The following is a 19012-nucleotide window of genomic DNA, read 5'->3' on the forward strand; positions in this document are numbered from 1 at the left end:
ATCAGGATCAAGGGAAATTCTCTTCACAATGTAGGCTGACTCCAATGGAGTACCGAGAGACTGCAGCATTGTTGGAGGTGCCATCTTTCAGATGAGTCATTAAACCAAGGAGCTATCTGTTTGTTTGGAATATCCTAATCCAATGAAGGATTCTTAAAAAAAAGAATTCTTCTACACGTCATGAAAATAGGCATCTTTATAGTGATGTAGTACTCAATTATTGCCATTAGGTGGTGGTATTATACTGAAATGTTATACTTTTATAATGTCCGATTCCAACCACAGTGTGGAGCCATGCAAAAATGCAGTCAGTACTGTACCACTACAATGACTACACAGTACAGTATTTACTGTTAATCAAAAGGAATCCAAAGCAAAGAATGAAGGTGGAGAAAGAAAAATAGAAATACTAGGATTTGGTGCTAGCATATAATTTGCTATTAATTTGACAAAAATCACCCCTCACAAATGGTAGAGAAGTTAATGTTAGTTTGTCCTTTACTGTGGAGGTGATCTCTACATCCAATGATATTCAGCATGGCTATGTTATGTATTAAACCATGAAAAAATGGGCTAAAAGCATTTTTTTTTAAATGTTATAATGTGCATAAATGACTTCTTGTTTAAAGTCTCAGCTCTTTTTTTCCTGCACAATAAACATGGTACTGGGCATTCCCATTCCCAAGCATTGAGAAGCAGGCCTCAATTCCATCCCCATAGCTCTCAAATGATTAAAGATTTAAGCCGTTCTATAGGCTATCCAATGGTTACAAATCCTTTGGCTGCAAGTGGTACACAAAGCTCTGGAGGTTGGAACTGAGTCATCATTACTGCGCAGGTCAGTAACCTCCAAAAAATCTCCATTTGGGAAGCAAATCTTTCGGAGGGGACCGAGGCCCCGTCTGCTCTCTCGGGTAGACGTAAAAGATCCCATGGCACTATTTCGAAGAAGAGCAGGGGAGTTATCCCCGGTGTCCTGGCCAATATTTATCACTCAATCAACATCACTAAAACAGATTATCTGGTCATTATCACACTGCTGTTTGTGGGAGCTTGCTGTGCACAAATTGGCTGCTGCATTTCCCACATTACAACAGCGACTGCATTCCAAAAGTACATCATTGGCTGTAAAGCGCTTTGAGACATCTGGTGGTCGTGAAAGGCGCTACATAAATATAAGCCTTTTTTTTTCCCCAAATGGAGAGCCCAATTTTAGAAATGACCATATCACAATTTCCTGCTTTGGGAAGTCAACTTCAAAACCCATGTTCACTCGTGTCGGCTATGAACTGAAATTTGCAACTTTATACATTACATGCATAGGAGAGCATGCAACAGGACCAATGTTTACTCTTTTACCAAGGCATTTTGCACCAGAGGTTGCCCACCATGCACTTGTGCCCACTTTAAAAGCATCACACTGTCATTCAGGTTAAAATTAGTAGACTAATTTATTTACAGTAATAATTGCACAGGACATATAGCAGGTACAAGTACACTTACAAAACGGTTTTAAAGGAGTCAAAAATCCTTTGAACTGATTACCTGACAAAAAGTTACATGAGCAAGGAAGTACACAGAGCCCCATTTCATTACTTCATATATAAATAGGCAGTCAAAACAGGCAACTAATATGGACAGGTAAATTACACACAACTGGGATTGCCCTCAGAAAAAGGAAATTGGGGGTAGATAAGGATGCAATGGATCATGTTCTGCCTTGTCCATCCTAGATCCACTGGAAAACCAGTGAGACGGGGCCACAACACTTAAGTCAATGAGTTTTGTCTTCGCACTGGTTGGCAAAATTGCATACATTAATATTTCAAAAAAATGAGGTAACTTCTGATGCAATTATTTATGAATAGAGGCAAAATTGTTACTGCGGCGACCTGGCTAGCACAGATATCTCTCAACCACTTAGCATATTTTTCTCCTGACACCAAGACAAGAGAGGTGGGATTCCTCCCACCCCAGCCTAACCCGCAGGAGTGATGTAGAGGGTTTTGTGCCTACCAAATCCCGCTAATCGCACCAAAGTTTTTGGGGTCAGGCTAATTTAGACATCGTGCACCTCAACTAGGAGTTCGCCACTGAGGGAGGCAGGAAACGGCTGTTGCAGCAGGAATTCGGCACTTGTGTCAATGTAAAAGGCGAGATTGCATCAATGAAGAACAAGGGGTTGAAGAATTGGTCTGGAAGTTTGGGGGAAATATTGAGCAACAATCCCTACGAGCTCCGGCAGGTTATGTTGGCTGAATAGGGTACTTTGTATAGATTGGAAATAGCTGGCTATTTTTTCAAACAAGTGCGTGACACACAAAATTGCACGTGTGGCCAATACATCTAAAACAACTTCCATGAACAACTAGCATCAAATGCGAGTGCTCTTTCCTCCGATTACGGAAGACCGCAATACACAAATGGAAGGCAATTCATTACAGAAATGTTAGTTACTGAGGGAGGATCTTCTGTACATACAAATCTACATTTCGGTTTATACAGGAACGTCCACCTCGCAATTAAATTCATAAATCGGTGGGATTTTGTTTTAAAAGTTTACACCTTCAGGTGATAAACAGCAGCGGTGTCTGCACGGACAGAAGCTCCTCTTTTAAAACGATTGTGGCGATTTCCTTTTCCAAGGGCACAACTTGCATTTACGTAACGCCTTCAACGGAGAGTGACGTCCCGAGACACCTTACAACAAGCCAGTTAAATGTTTTTCCCCTCCGACCCTGGTCAATTTTAGGGAGCATTCTCGCAGTGTGATGTGTGACATATTTTCTGGCGAATAAACTAGCGAGTGAATCAAGTGATGCTGGAAATGTTTAGCAAACTGGCGGTTCTACGATCATCTCTATGGTTACGATGCAGCCACGGAAAGTAGACGCGCAGGATAGGCCGGTGGGTGGGACATGGGAAAGCGCACGTTCGTTCTCTCTATCCGGTTAGATGATAAATTCCCATTCCTTGTGGCAAGAAGCATCGTGCGCCGCCACCGCACATTTAAAACAAAAACCAAACCTCGACTGCAGCTTCTTACCTGCAGACGCGCCACCATTTTCCTCCCCTTCATTGGTTGGCACCGCGCTGCACCCTGGGCCGGTAACCAGGCGCCGCGCTGCACCCTGGGCCGGTAACCAGGCGCCGCGCTGCACCCTGGGCCGGTAACCAGGCGCCGCGCTGCACCCTGGGCCGGTAACCAGGCGCCGCGCCTCCGCGGTTGCCAGGGAGCCGCCAGCCATCCATCCAAGCCAGCCAGGGGGGGAACCGAATGTGTCCGGGCGAGTGAGTGATCGCACAAGGAAAACACATCCAAAAAAAAGAAGTGAAGCGCTGTGGAATTTGATTTTTTTTTTGTATGTAACGAAAATGTGCACCAGAATAGATTCACCAGGCTGATACCTGGGATGGCAGGAATGAGGTATGAGGAGAGATTGGGTCGATTGGGCTTATACTCGCTGGAGTTTAGAAGAATGAGAGGGGATCTCTTTGAAACTTATAAAATTCTGACAGGACTGGACAGACTAGATGCAGGAAGGATGTTCCCGATGGCGGGGGAGTTCAGAACCAGGGGCCACAGTCTAAGGATAAGGGGTAAGCCATTTAGGACAGAAATGAGGAGGAATTTCTTCACCCAGAGAGTGGTGAACCTGTGGAATTCTTTACCACAGAAGGCAGTGGAGGCCAATTCATTAAATATATTCAAGAAGAAGTTGGATATATTTCTTAAGGCTAAAGGGATCAAGGGATATGGGGAGAAGGCAGGGACCGGGTACTGAATTTGGATGATCAGCCATGATCTCATTGAATGGTGGAGCAGGCTCGAGGGGCCGAATGGCCTACTCCTGCTCCTATCTTCTATGTTTCTATGATGGAAACATAAAGAGCGGGCCTGTTCGCATCTGAAGTTGGCTCATCGCTGAAAAGGAAAAAAAAAGTACTTGCATTTCTACAGCGCCTTTCACGACCACCGGACGTCCCAAAGAGCTCTTTACAGCCAATGAAGTACTTTTTGAAGTGTAGTCACCGTTGTGATGTAGGAAACGCAGCCACCAATTTGCGCACAGCAAGTTCCTACGAATAGCAATGTGATAATGACCAGATAATCTGTTTTTTAGTGGTGTTGATCGAGGGATAAATATTGGCCAAGATACCAGGGATAACTCCCCTGCTCGTCTTCGAAATAGTGCCATGGGATCTTTTACATCCACCTGAGAGAGAGCAGACGGGGCTTCGGTTTAACGTCTCATCCGAAAAACGACACCTCTGACAGTGCAGCGCTCCCTCAGTACTGCAATGGCGTGTTAGCCTGGATTTTTGTGCTCAGTTCTCTGGATTTGGACTTGAACCCAAGCTGAATTTAAAGCAACAAAATAGACTACACTGTAAAGCAAGGTAGACAAGTACATGAGGGAGAAAGGAATCGAAAGATATGTTGATAGGGTGAGATGTATTAAGATTCACTATAAATATTCACTAGGACACTGGGGATAACTCCCCTGCTCTTCTTCAAAATAGTGCCATAGGATCTTTTCCGTCCACCTGAGAGAACAGATGGGACCTCAGCTTAACGTCTCATCCAAAAGACGGCACCTCTGACAGTGCAGCATTCCCTCAGTACTGCACTGGAGCGTCAGCCTAGATTTTTGTGCTCAAATCTCTGGAGTGGGACTTGAACCCAAACTGAACTTAAAGCAACAAAATAGACTACATTGTAAACCAACATGCAGAGGAGAAAGTACTTAAGTACATGAGGGAGAAAGGAATAGAAGGATATGTTGATAGGATGAAATGTATTAAGGTGGGAAGTGGCTCATGTGGAGCATAAACACCAGCATAGACCTGTTGGGCCGGATGGCCTGTTTCTGCTGTAAAATTTTATGTCATAAGTATCAACTTTTAATATTACCTACAAGGTTGATGGCCTTACTGTTAGAAATATTTTCAGGCTGAGAAATTGTTTTAAAATATCAGTTGGTGTCAAGGTTGGTACCAGAGAGATATATTTCTGTGCCTGGTGCGAGCATTCTCATCTTTGAGTCAGAAGGTTTAGGTTCAATCCCTCTTCTATAAATTTGAGCACATAAACTAGGCTTATAATTCAGTGCAGTACTAGGGGAATGCTGCACTGTCAGAGGTGATGTAAAAAGACTACTGAGCACTTGGTTTGAGTATAAGACAAGGCTTTAATCAACTGTTTTAAAACCATGAGATTTCTAGTTACATCACTAGTTCCTGGTTACAAAAACATCCTGAGCAAGTTGGGCCCACACTCGAGTATTTATACTCCTTGGATGGCGCCACCAGCTGGCCGCCCAGTGTTACTTCATGAGTCATGATAAGATTCATGACAAGAGGTACTGTATTTTAGTTGCTTTTTAAATGAGGTCCTGTCTGTACTCTCAGATGGATGTAGAAGAGCCCATGGTACTACTTGTAGAAGAGCAGGGGAGTTCTCTTGGTGTCCTGGCCAACATTTATTCCTGAACCAACATCACTAAAAATGATTATCTGGTCATTTATTTCATTGTAGTTTGTAGGACCTTGCTGCACACAAATTCGCTGCCATGTTTCTGTACATTATAACACTGACTGCACTTCAAAAGTACTTCAGTGGCTGTGAAGCGCTTTGGGACATTCGGATGGCGTGAAAAGTGCTATATCAATGCAAGTTCTTTCTTTATACATGGATTTGCAACATTAAAAATAATCTCCAGCCCTACAGAGTCCCTAAAATTTAATATGGATTTTATGCAGAGTTGAACAGGCACCAGTAGTGTAGGTTGTGTGCGAACAATGTAGAACTACACTGTCATAGCAAATAAAAAGTACATAGTATTCTAAGAGTACACAGAAGTATTGTTAATTTTTGGTGAAAGTCCTACTTCTGTCATCAGAGTCAATACATTTGCAATAAAATAATAAATTCAAATTATCCATTTTATTAGAGATTTTCAGCCATTCTACAAAAATCAGGAAAATGAGATCCCACAGAAATAGAGCACTAGAACATCCTTTGATCAACTGTATAATCAATAACTGAAGTAACTTAATGTTCGCCATGAATTTGCCATAGTCAACTCGGTTCCAATCTTCCATTGACCTAGGTGTGTCATCTTGGAGCTAACTTGACCCCAAAGAGGACCTCACTTACCTTTCTGCCTTTGCTCAAAGTATGATAATCACTAAATAACAACAGAAAATGCTGGAAAAACTCAACAGGCCAGGCAACATCCGTGGATGAAGAGGTATCTAGAGCCGTCTTTTGTCTCTCCACTAGTCCTATCACCATCTCGTCTGGTTTTGAATACCTCTTAATGTCTCTTCACTTCTCTTTTGTTCTCTTTCATCCCCATTTCCCAGCCCCCAAACTGGCCTTTTAATCTGTTTCATTTCCTGTGTTTTTTCAGTCCTGACGAAGGGTTTCGACCTGAAACGTTGACTCTATTTCTCTCTCCACGGATGTTGCCTGGCCTGCTGAGTTTTCCAGCATTTTCTGTTGTTATTTCGGATTTCCAGCATCCGCAGTATTTTGCTATCATGATAATCACTAGTTGGCCATTAAACAACTGACAAGCAGCTGATGAGGTTATTACACAAGAGTAGGGCTCATGGGATTGGGGTTATTAGCATGGATTGAGGATTGGTTAACGGACAGAAAATAGAAATAAATGGATAATTTTTGGGTTGGCAGGTTGTAATATTCCCGAAATAACATGTTCATGTTAGAGTTGGCATCCACCTGAACTCTTACGTACCAATATGAATCAATAATTGGGATAGACACCCTTTGTATCTTCCAGTCAATACCTTGCAAATCCTCAAGTCAGGCAAAACCATAATGTTGCATTTATGGGGTACCCACCACCATATCCAATTGGTTAGGCCATCATTCATGATAAGGAATAGAGCACATTAGATCCCCAGACAAGTCCACCAACATAATATCATCTGCAAAAAGGAGCGCTGCAATGCTTTCAAAAGTGTGGAGTGGCAGAGACAATTTTACTTACACATCTAATAATGATTTCAAGAACTTAAATTTAATGTCGTCAACAAATAGTTGGGATTCTGAGTAGATTGGGTCTATACTCTCTGGAATTTAGAAGAATGAGAGATGATCTCATTGAAACATATAAGATTCTGAGGGGGATTGACAGGGTAGATGCCGAGAGGTTGTTTCCCCTGGCTGGAGAGTGTAGAACTAGGGGGCATAGTCTCAGGATACGGGGTTGGCCATTTAAGACTGAGATGAGGAGGAATTTCTTCACTCAGAGGGTTGTGAATCTTTGGAATTCTCTACTCCAAAGGGCTGTGGATGCTGAGTTATTGAGTATATGAGTATATTCAAGGCTGAGATAGATAGATTTTTGGACTCTAGGGGAATCAAGGGATATGGGGATTGGGCAGGAGAGTAGAGTTGAGGTTGAAGATCAGCCATGATCTTATTGAATGGCAGAGCAGGCTCAAAGAGCCATATGGCCGACTCCTGCTCCTACTTCTTGTGTTCTTATTCAGAAGAGTCCTTGCACAAATCACAAGATACATTGCATGTTCCAACTTCCTGGAATATATCAGGTAAGATTTTACTGTAAGAGACTACCATTGAAGAAATGATCATCCAAGGTGAGAAGCAGAGTTCTGAGGTGCAGGAACTCGTGGTAGAAGTTGTTCACAGATCAGGCTTGTTTTAGACAGTGTCAGAAGCATATATTGAAGTATGTGCACGCTTATACCGACAGAAACAGGCAAGGCCAGCAGCAAGATATTTTACATAGCTGGGTGGCAGAAAGAAAAACGAGGGAGCGAAGGGAAGGAGTGGTGCACAACATGAAAGCAGAACAGGTGCAGAAGAGTTGGGGACATTGTACCTATATTTGCCTCCATGAGGCTTACTGTAACTGGGTACACGTTTAGAATTGAGGTGGATAAGGCATGTTCATACACTAATGGGAGACTCTGCAAGGAATGCTCCAAAAACACACAAATTATTAAGTATTATATTCCTCAGAAAACTGCAAGAAAGTTATTTTTCATTCAAAATAAAAATCAGTTTCCCCAGAAGCTTTTGTGCTGAAGCCATTTAGTTTTAGTGACATTATCTTCCTTCTGGTAGTAAAGTCCATTTAAATTCCTCAGTTCAACGAAATACTTAGTTAACTTCTTAAATTATCATCTGTAGTAGCATAGGAAAATCCCAAAAATGCACTTGTTGCCGTTGGGCTGTTAATGGTGGAGTCAGGAATGCGTCCCACAGAATTAGGAACAATTTCTTGTGTGAATTCAGGATCAAAGTGCTGTAGGTCACCAGGGCCAGCCTGAAAAAAAAAACCAAAAAAAATTGTGAAGCTAATTTTTCCCAATGCACCTATCCAAATTTAAATTTAAGAAAAGTTGTGAAGTTTATTTCTTTTAACCTTGTGTTCTCAGCGAGGCACAACTGTTCTTGGGAAGACAATACTTTGGCACTCTTTATAAATGATGCCAGGTCAGGTATTGTATGAACTAGGCATGGGTAAAGCTCACTACACTGTCCTGTCTGACTGCAAAAGAACACTCAAAACTGCACTTTTGCACGACGATGCTTTCCCTCCCTCTCACTCCATCTTCCTCCCATTTTCCCACACTAGTCCTGCTTACAGCCTCAGTTAGTGCAGTTTGTCCCTCTCCCTACCTCACCTTAAATTTTGTTATGCAATTTAAATCTTTATATATTTTAAAAGGAGCCTATAAGTGTCACCTTGGGCAACAGAAGGAATGGAATGAAGTCTAGAGATAAGCCCTAACAAACCATGTGCAGCAAGAAGTGCAAAACCTTTCTTTAATCCTACCAAAATTGCTGCACCCTACAAAATTCCATACATTTCCAATTTTCCTAGCAGCTGAATGGTGGATAGATTCTGGCCAGACAGGCCACTACACACCATCTGATCCTACTCCCAAATCTAATGAACCTGAACAGATTCATCGGGTATGTCACAAAAGCCTTGACTGACTTCTTGATCTCATCAGATCTACTTATCCACCTACTAGATATTTCCCATGGTTGGGGAAGAATCCTTCTCACTAAGGAATTCTTATTGTTAGAAGTGAGAAGGTACATCCCTTTGCATTTGCAAAACTCTTCGCTACCATAAACAAACACTTGGAAAGCACCTATGGGCAAATGCCAGTTGGAATGAGTTTAATTCGGCCTCCACCTTGTAGCAAGTAGTCTCATTCCGTTCCTGGGGGAACCATGCAACTAACACTAAAACATACCCTAAATGAGGGATGAGCTGACTGGAGAGGAAAGACATGGGCCACACCCAGACACAAGAACAACAACCCAACTTCACCTTATTATGCAATATAGATCAGCTCTGAATGCAACTGTCCAACTGTCTCTGTGGCCAATGTTAGTAGCTACCTTGATCCTTAATTGTGCATCATCACTCAAGATTTTGCAACAATGCAAGCAGATTCACTGCAGCATTGTATCCTCCTGTAAAATGCCACACAACAAAATGTACAGCTCTATAAATATAAAAACTAACAGAATCCAGAAAACTTACCACATTGGGGTTGTATGGTGGGGTAATTCTCTTGTGGTAGAGATCCTCCCAGGTGACAGATGAAAAGAATATGTGCTTTTTTATATCAAGCTGTGACAGGAGAAAATATAGTAAAATTAGTCAAGCAATAAAATTTGTTCATGCCTCATCTCATGCTAGAGCTTGAAATGAAAAAATATGCTTTCTGGATTTTAGGCCTTGATACGATTAGGGCTGCTACCCAACACCTTGCACGTGCTCAATGTAAAATGCAGCTTCCATAAGTATGATTGGGCTTCTTATAAATTGAAACTTAACCTGATGTGTGAAGTGAATGGGCTGCAGCATGCCTCAGGGATAACAAGCTACCTGTTTACGGGCTGGTCACGAAGTATTCCCAATTTCTCCAAAAGGTGTAGAAACACAACACAACACTGACAGACCATAGATTTCAGGCTAGAATTGTTTATTACGAGAAAGCATTGTACACCAAAGCAAATTAAATGGGCAGCACCTAACTCTGATAGTTTAAATGTTTTCTGAGATTCATACAATCTCTTTTTCAGAGTACTTTAACCTGAATTTCTTGGAGCTTTTTATGCAAGTGCATGCCACGGCACTCTGTCTCTTCACAATTACCTGGAAATACATTGATCTAAGTAAACTAAAGACATACAGCTAGCTCAAGCTTTTTGTGTTAAAAGAAACCTAATTTCACAGGTGCTAATTTTGAGGGCAGAAAAAGTACTGAGTGGGTTGCCCCTAGGATTGGTATTGGAACTGCTTTGTCTCTAAGTTACATCGATGACTTGGATTCAGAAATTCCATGCAAATTGGTCAGATTTGCAGATACCAAACTAGGAGGAGTAGTGGAAATTACAAGTCAAATATATTTAAATATGCAGAACAACGGTTGATAAAATTTAATGCGGAAAAATGTAAAATACTGCACACAGAAAGGAAAAATGGTCTACAAATATAGGCCGTCGATTGCGTTGAAATAGCTAGTGATAAAGTTGAAAGACACTCGGGAGTCTCAATAGACTTGACATTCAAATATATCCAACTGCTGCAGACCAGTAATCATCAAAGCTAATAGAATGCTGAACTATGTTGCTAAAATAGCAGAGTACAAGGCAAATAAATCATGCTCAAACTGAACAGTACGCTGGTTAGACTGCACCTTGCATACAGTGTTTGGGTCTGGTCAGTGACACAGGAAGACATTCAACACTGGATTAATACATGGACTGAGCTTCCAGATAAAATGGTAGAGGTGGAATTATTAAAGAAACAATGAGATGCCACAGTGGGTACAACAGGGTCTCTCTGGATGAACTAAAATTCCTCACCACAAATTATGTTGTGATCTTGAAATATAGCGCCTTTCATGTCAGAACATCCCAATGCACTTCATAGCCAAATTAATTATTTTAAATTGTAGTCACTGTGGTTATTGGAGCCAATTTGCACAACAGTAATATCCCATAAACAGCAAATAAAATTAATAATAATTTAATCTGCTTTGGTGGTATTGGTTGCTGGATGAATATTGGCCAAGACACCGGGTGAACACCCTACTTATTTGAATAGTGCTATGGGATCTTTTACGTTCACCTGAACAGGCAGACAGGCCTTGGTTTAACAACTAATTCAAACAATGGCATTTCCAACAATGAGGCATTCCCTCAGTGCTAAAGTGCCAGCCAAATTTATGGGTTGGATTTTCACTGAGGAGTCAGGTAGGAGGTGGGACAACAACTTTTGCGGTTGTAGTCCCGCCTCCATCGAGTTCTAGCCAACTCACGCGATTTTGACTTGATTGACCTTGTTGAGCCTGCCCAGCAGGCTCAGCAGGCCAATTAAGGGCCACCCGGCAACAGGTGACGTCACAGATTGGCATTTCATCTGTCAAGACCTTTTGACAGATGAAATATCAGCGCTTCACAGCTGTTTGAAGCTGTCAAACACTGACAATCTGTATTCTAAGTTAATTCCTTCCTCTCAGGATGATTTAGAATCTCCCCGGAACAGAAAGCTGAATGCTGCAATTTTTGACAGCTCGCAGCCATTCTGCTTTCTGTGCCGGTGAGATGAGGGACTCTGAGAACTGAAGGAAGGCTATAAAGGTAAGTAAAGGTATGTAAAACTTCTTTAAACACTTTACACACACCAAACACACTTACCTTTGCACTCATGCACCTATCACTCACCTGAACACCGGACATCTCGACCCCTCCAAGCCCTTCATCCCGACGGTCCGCCTCCTCTAACTTGGCGTGGTTTGGAGCCGTCGGGAATCCCACACTTCAACATTAAAAATAAGGATTTGGCACTAATTCCCTTCCCGCCTCGGGGAGGCGGGTCTCAGTGCGGGGTGGGTACCCGCCTCCTTTGAAACTGGCATGGAGGCAGGTTGGGGGCAGGATGGTTTCGGGACCCCCGATTTCGGGATTTTAACCCCCCCACACGCCTCTAATCCCACCTCCACGGCCCAATGAAAATCCTGCCCTATGTGTTCAGGACCTGGAGCGGGGCTTCAACCCACAGCTTCCTGACTCAGAGTGCTACCAAGGGAACTAAATCGGCACTTGAAATAGGACTGGTTCACATTTTCATCACAGGCCTCATTTTATTCAATTGAAATGCTCTGAAATCCTGGCTGATCTTCTGGTGGAGTAACTGAAGTTTAGCTGTGCTTATGATAATGTGTGGCAGTGTCAAATGCCTTCTTGAAATCCAGGTAGATAACATTCACTGTCTCACCCCTAACTCCCTTTTCACTTCCATAGAGGCTAGCTATAAAACTTCCTTTCAAATGGTCTGATGTTTTTAATTACAAAATAGTTTTAAGAATCAACCATATACATATCTATGGATTCAAACCTTCAACAAACTTTGACATATAACAAATCTCTAATATTTCGGAATGTTAGTTTCTTCCATTTCATGATCTTCCCAATCATAATTCATTGTATTCCTCACAGAATAAGAATGAAGTTTAAGAAAATGTGCAAAATTGAACTATGAATATTCAAAGATTGAAATATTTATAGTAACATGGCAGGAGAAGACCTGGTTCATCTAACCAACTTATCCACTGTATTTCCTTGGTGTATTTCTAATAACACTGAATCCAATTGTTGACAAGAACTTGTCTAGTTCCTTCTTGAAACCCATTAAAGATTTCTTGTTCCACCACCCATGCCGATAATCTGTTCTACATACTTATCAAGTTTGTCCAAACCCTTCATAATTTTAAACACTTGTATAAAATCTCCTCTTAATGTTCTCTTTCCAAAAGGGTAGTCAATCTTTCCTCATACATCATTGCCCTTTCCAAAGCTGAATATCCTTTTTTAAATAGGGAGACCAAAACTGCATGCAGTACTCCAAATATAGTCTCACCATGACCTCTCTGGATTTATGTTATACCCCTTGCTATGCATCCCAACATTCTGTTTGCTTTTTTAAAAAAAAACAGCCTGGGAACATTGTGCTGATGGTTTTGGTGACCTGTCGACTAAAATCCCAAGATTGCTCTCCTGCCTGAAATATATTCCAATTTAGCACATAATCCACATCAACCTTCCCTCTGCCAAATCTCAATCTTACATTTCCCTGTATTAAATTGCATCTGCCATTTCTCCGCCCACTGTTTGAGCTGATTAAGATCCTTTTGAATTTGTGCACATTGATGTTTATCATTTGCCACTGATCATAATTTGGTATCGTCTGGATACTTTCGATACAATTCCTTACTCTGAATCATTTATAAACAACAGTGACCCCAACACTGAACCTTGTGGCGTTCCACAGGTAACTGGCTGCCAACCAGATACCTGCCCATGCATTAATACTTAAGTAGCCTACCAACCAAACACTTGCCACTCTATTTTAATACATTCCATCTCTTCAATGGGCTTTGAACTTATGTAGTAGCTTATTATGCGAGATAGTGTCAAGTGCCTTTCTCAAATCCAAATAGACATTCACTGTCTCTCCCCTATCTATGAGGTCTGTCACTTTCTCCAAAAAATCCAGTAAGTTTGTCAAGCATTTCCCACTCCTAAACCTACACTGACTGTCTTGCATTATCTCTCTTTCTAAACAATGTAAAGTATCGTCATAATAGTTCAATGTTTAGTGTTCAGTCATATACAAAATGCACACATACAAAATCTGCTTCAGCTCCTAATCTTCTCTTTTGGTCTTTTTGTAGAAGTCCCATCAGAATATCACGAGCGGCTGTTGATATTCTCATTGGCAGGTGGAGCGGCTTGTGGACAATGTTATCGTACATCTCAGCTACATCCTGACTGTAAAAGGGTGGCTGTCCACATAAAGGAAAGAATCATTAACTCATTGACCAAATCTGTGAAGGAAACAAATTTGTCATTTAGACTTGACTCAAGAGCAGCTTGCACAAGGGAAAAAATAAATTTAGAAGCTCATTGTTTATATCTACTTTCATCGCTGAGCTGCTATGTATTGTATGAAGTTTCAAACTACCAGAACATGATTTGAGTATTCTTACAATTTTTCCTCATTGTTACCATTATCACAGTACTAAACAGAGTAGTCAGAAACTTTCAGTTTATTTGCACAGTATTTGTTACAGATTTTTGGCTCAGTTAGTAGATTGCCAGTTTATTACTTACCAATCCAAACAACATCTCATAGAGGACTGCCCCAAAGCACCACCAGTCAACAGTCCGATCATATGGTTGCTTTTTAAGCACTTCTGGGGCAAGATACTGCCAAAACAAAATGTATTTAGAATGGGTGCTTGTAAAGTTTACTGTGATGTGAAACATTCACGGCTTGCGAGTATGAAATGGAAGCAGTAACCAATTGAAAGTGCATTAATCACTGCACAAGAACAAAACTAAACCAACCAAAATGTATACCATTAGCTTTCTTCAACCAATTAGAAATATGACCAACAGTCAGAAGTTGGTCAGTACACATGAATACTCATGCAATGAACTGCAATATCCCTGCACGCTCAGTGAGACAATTAGGTAGACAATCCTAGGTGCCCATTCTCCATTGTTACAAGGATGACCATTACACCAATTGGTGCAATATACTGGAGGAATGAAATACAAGGCACTAGACAAGATTCAGCCAATAGTTTTAGAGGCAGGCTAGGAAAGGGTAGGTGTCAGGTAAGAGCCATAAAAGCTCATATAGAAAGAAATGTGACAAATAGTTGATTTAAACTTTGCTGAAGAATAAATATACTTTGCAGATTGGACACCCAAATTTTTGTTACTTGTAAAAGCTATGCTTTATATGTTCTCTCTTTACAGAGTTGCTTTGACTATTGAACCCTTACTGGCCAAACAAAATATGAACCTACTAGTCACACACATACCTCAGGTGTCCCACAGAATGTAGAGGTTGTTCCTGTTGGTTCTATTACCTCTTTACAAAGACCAAAGTCTGTTAGTACAATATGGCCCTGAAATATAACAAAAGTCAGTCAGTCATTAACAGGGTGCTGTGACTTTTTTTATTTAAAAAAACTGGGAAGATTGTTAATAATACCTGAGAATCCAAGAGAATGTTTTCAGGCTTCAAATCCCTGGAATACAAAGTGAGATCGTAGCGGCTTTGGAATTTTACAAAAAAAATTACAGACAACATCCTTTACAGCAGAACTCACCGATACACAATGTTGAGCGAGTGAAGATATCCTATAGCACTGGCCACCTCTGATGCATAAAATCTAGCTCTAGGCTCTGGAAAAGTGTGCTCTCGTTGCAAATGGAAGAAGAGCTGCAAAATTAAAAACCACTACTCAGTAGCTGTAATGTGTCAAGTCTTGTTTTCTGGCAGCCATGTAGCATTACATGGAGTTTCCACTGACGGCCCTCTGGATCAAGATGTTGTGGACAAACTGGTCAGTATCTATAGTATATAACCTACACCTCAGGTGGGAGAATTTCTGTTGAGCGTGCTCTCCACCCTAAAATATTGTTAACATTCACCAACAAGGTCTTCCCAATATTTCCCCAATCTTCCAAATGTTGGAAGAACTGCATTGCTTTGGCCTGCCCCTTACATTTCCCCTTGACCTTGAACCTGATCAATAGGACCCAGCTACCTATTAAAGTTACTGTAAAGAGACTCTTAGGATTTCAGTTTATTTTTAAAACTGCACTGTAGCTGTTTTGCTAATGGTGTGGGATGAATAAAATCACAGATTTAACTTATAACATCACAAGAGCGTGGAAGATTTCAAACTCCTTTTCCTTTCCCTATGTCTTGTTTTTAGTTGCTGTCCTTGAGCACTAATCTCTGACAGATTGAATATTATGGTGTGTATTGAAAAGGTGTTCCATTAATACAGATCTCCTTCTCAATAATTTGCCTTGCTGTGGGTCACATTACAAGCAATGGACTTCATTGATAGTTATCTTCCTTGATAGTTATATTGTGCTTGCTACCTAGTGTACTGTTGCAGCTTTCTAAAGGGTTAAATAAATTCACAACCTTACAGAAACAAAGGTAAAAGGACAATTGGAAGTTTTAGAAAAACAAATGATGCCCACCAAACTGTTGTAAGAAATCTCTTAGAACTAACAAATTCAGAGGAATTATTGAGTTTTATGGTTTCAACTTCATTAGCATCATCTGCCTTCAACCCTATCTCAGCCCACCTGCTGCTGAAATCCTCATCTACACCTTTATCAGCTATAGACTCAATTATTCCAATGCTCTCCTGGCTATCCTCCACCCTCCATAAATTTCAGCTAATCGAAAACTCTGCTGCCCATATCCTAGCCTGCACCAAGCTCCACTTGCCTATCACCCCCATCCTCGCTGACCTAAATTAGGTCCTGGTCCCCTAATGCCTCAGAGTTAAAATTCTCATTGGCCCAGAATTTCGGGTCTCCACGGGTGAGTACGCATGGGGTACTCACCCGTAGGCCCAATGGAAGTGCCGGTTTCCTGCATGCACTGCGCATGCGCGGGAAACCAGCACTTCCGTTCCCCTGAAAGAAGGGGTTCAGAGTTCGAACGCGTACGCCGGAGAGACTGCGCGTGCGCATCGAACTTACGTTTTATTTCCAGGTTTTCCCGGGAGGGTAAGTCTCCAGAAGTTACACATTTAAAAAGCAGGCGTAAGGCCTGCTTTTTACAAGGTAAGTGGTGAATTAATTAAAATTAAAACATTTTTTCCACAGGTTTATTATTTTTAAATACTTTAAAGAAAGGTAAGTTTATTTTTAGACCGGTTAGAAAATAAAACTATTTTTTTCAAAAATTTAAATTATTGTTTTAAATAGTTATTTCATCTAATTTATAGTTTATTTAAAAAATGTGATTTAAAAAAAAAATTATTTGAAGATTTAGTGATGTTTTGGGGCCCGTAGTATTTCTAAGTTTTGACAGCTCTTCCTGTCAAACTTATGAATGGACATTTCCCTGCTCCGATTGGCTCCCCATGGCCCACGTGATCCCAGGGGACGCATCGAACTAACTGCGCCCCTGGGATATGCAAGCACTGCGCGCCGGCAGTTGGAGCAGGCCCAGGATCGGAATTCCACGGGGGCCCACAGCTCAACGGCCGGCGCGCAAGGTAAGTGCAGGTCGGGGGCTTGCACCCGCGGGAACCCCTGACCCGAATTTCTGGGCCAATGTGTTTAAATCCCTCCATTGATTTGCCCTTTCCTATCTCTGTAACCTCCTTCAGTCTTAGAACCTTCCCTAAACTCTCTGTTCCTTCGACTGGCCTCTTGTGCATTTCCCTTTCTTTTGCTCCACCATTGGCAGCCCTGACTTCAGCCTAGCTCTGGAATTCCCTACCTAAATACCTCCACCTTCCTCTCCTTTAATACTCTCCTTAAAACCTATGTTAACGGCGCAATATAAATTTAAGGTTTTTTCCCCAAGATGGAACATACACATCTCATTGACCAGACACAGGTTTTAGGAGAAAGTAAAAACACCTCAGACACCTATTCACCATTCCTTTTCCTACTAACTTTCTCTAAGTGCAAGGATTTATTCTAGGCCCACAGTTAGCAAGGTGTATAGTCTTGCAATGACAATTGGGTCAGATAAACATACAAGACACCTCTTTTAAACTACCTACTGCTACATTCTGTCAAGCATGTGGTAGGTGACTTGGACATGAATACATGATGCCTCTTGGAAATCAGGATGCAGAAGGGTTCCACATAAATGCTACTGGACCCCATCTTAAGTTATTTGTGAGAAACTACCTCCACAAGTTGGCAATGTTGCTGTTTATATTTGCTACAAAAAGTGGAACCACATTGTGTCTTTGTCTTCATTCCAAAGATATCCTGATATGCAAGCATCTACTTCATGGAGTTGCCTACTCATTTTGTCAGTAGCTCGGGGAAATAGCTGGTCAAAGACAAATGTGCCAACTGTGAACAGTACTGATGGGAGATTTCTCCAGCACATTCAAGAGGCCATGGATAGAAGCATTGTGCCCATGATGTATTATGTGAGTTGCAATGCCATGTAGAGAGCAGCACAAATTATGAGGACATGGAAATAAAGAGAGAAAAGCAAGGAAACAGGTACAACAGTTAAATATAAAAGCCAGATATAAAGAATTTATGAAGGGACTGCAATCTTCAGGAAGTGCAGTCCACAGTAACCCACCCACTCACCTCACCACCATTCACATAGTCCAGGACAAAATAGAGTTTCTCTGTTGTCTGAAAACAGTAGTGGAGCCCAACCAGAAAAGGATGCTTGAGATTTTTCAGCAGCACATTGCGTTCAGCCATAATGTTTTTTTGCTAATTTAAAATAGGTACCATTAGAATCTGAACAACAATAGAGAATAAATTTATACATCCTTTAGTCAGTACATTTCAAATTTTGGATTCATGAGAATTCACACCAAATTTATTCCAGCTTCAGTGTACCTCACTGATTTCAATTCTAGCACTAAAAAACTATATAGTATAATTAATTACCAGTCATATTTTCAGTTTTACAGTAATTTTCCCTTAAAGTAAAAGGATAGTTGTGGCTCAGTGAGTAGCACTCTCGCCTCTGAGTCAGAAGGTTGTGCGTTCCACTCCACAGACTTGAGCACAAACTCTAGGCTGACACTTCAGTGCATTACTGAGGGAGTGCTGCACTGTTGGAGGTGCCTTCTTTCAGATGCGGCATTAAACCAAGGCCCCATTTGCCCTCTCAGGTGGACGTAAAAGATCCCATGGTACTATTTTGAAGGGAAAATATTTACAGGGCAATGGGTAAAGAGCAGGGGAGTCGTTTAATTGGATAGCTCTACCAAAGAGCTGGCATAGGCCTGAAGGACCGAATGGCCTCCTTCTGTGCTGTACCATTCTATGAAGAGCAGGGGAGTTCTCCCCAGTGTCCTGGCCAATATTTATCCCTCAACCAACATCACTAAACAGATCATCTGGTCATTATCAGAGTGCTGTTTGTGGGATCTTGCTGTGCAGAAATTG

General features: G+C 41.4%; 2 protein-coding genes across 6 annotated transcripts in view; both read right to left on the reverse strand.

Moving 5' to 3' along the window:
- Positions 1 to 3153, reverse strand: part of ift52 (intraflagellar transport 52 homolog (Chlamydomonas)) — a 38303-nt gene extending 35150 nt beyond the window's left edge. For both annotated transcript variants that reach the window (XM_086005671.1, XM_086005670.1), the window contains exon 1: positions 3047 to 3153. In XM_086005671.1, coding sequence (XP_085861797.1) covers positions 3047 to 3079 — 33 coding nt within the window. In that variant the 5' untranslated portion in view covers positions 3080 to 3153. The remainder of the gene's footprint in view (positions 1 to 3046) is intronic.
- Positions 3154 to 5928: 2775 nt separating this feature from the next.
- LOC147108810 (serine/threonine-protein kinase Sgk2-like) overlaps positions 5929 to 19012 on the reverse strand; it is a 179927-nt gene continuing 166843 nt past the window's right edge. For 3 of the 4 annotated variants that reach the window (XM_086005675.1, XM_086005673.1, XM_086005674.1), the window contains 8 exons: positions 18197 to 18328; positions 15211 to 15323; positions 15093 to 15129; positions 14920 to 15006; positions 14201 to 14296; positions 13717 to 13872; positions 9561 to 9650; positions 5929 to 8324 (listed from right to left, as the gene is read on the reverse strand). In XM_086005675.1, coding sequence (XP_085861801.1) covers positions 8163 to 8324; positions 9561 to 9650; positions 13717 to 13872; positions 14201 to 14296; positions 14920 to 15006; positions 15093 to 15129; positions 15211 to 15323; positions 18197 to 18328 — 873 coding nt within the window. In that variant the 3' untranslated portion in view covers positions 5929 to 8162. The remainder of the gene's footprint in view (positions 8325 to 9560; positions 9651 to 13716; positions 13873 to 14200; positions 14297 to 14919; positions 15007 to 15092; positions 15130 to 15210; positions 15324 to 18196; positions 18329 to 19012) is intronic. The other variant, XM_086005676.1, reaches the window with a different exon arrangement.

The sequence above is a fragment of the Somniosus microcephalus genome, chromosome 13 (assembly GCF_052327205.1).
Source record: "Somniosus microcephalus isolate GS21.2 chromosome 13, FLI_Smic_1.0, whole genome shotgun sequence".
NCBI lineage: Eukaryota > Metazoa > Chordata > Chondrichthyes > Squaliformes > Somniosidae > Somniosus > Somniosus microcephalus.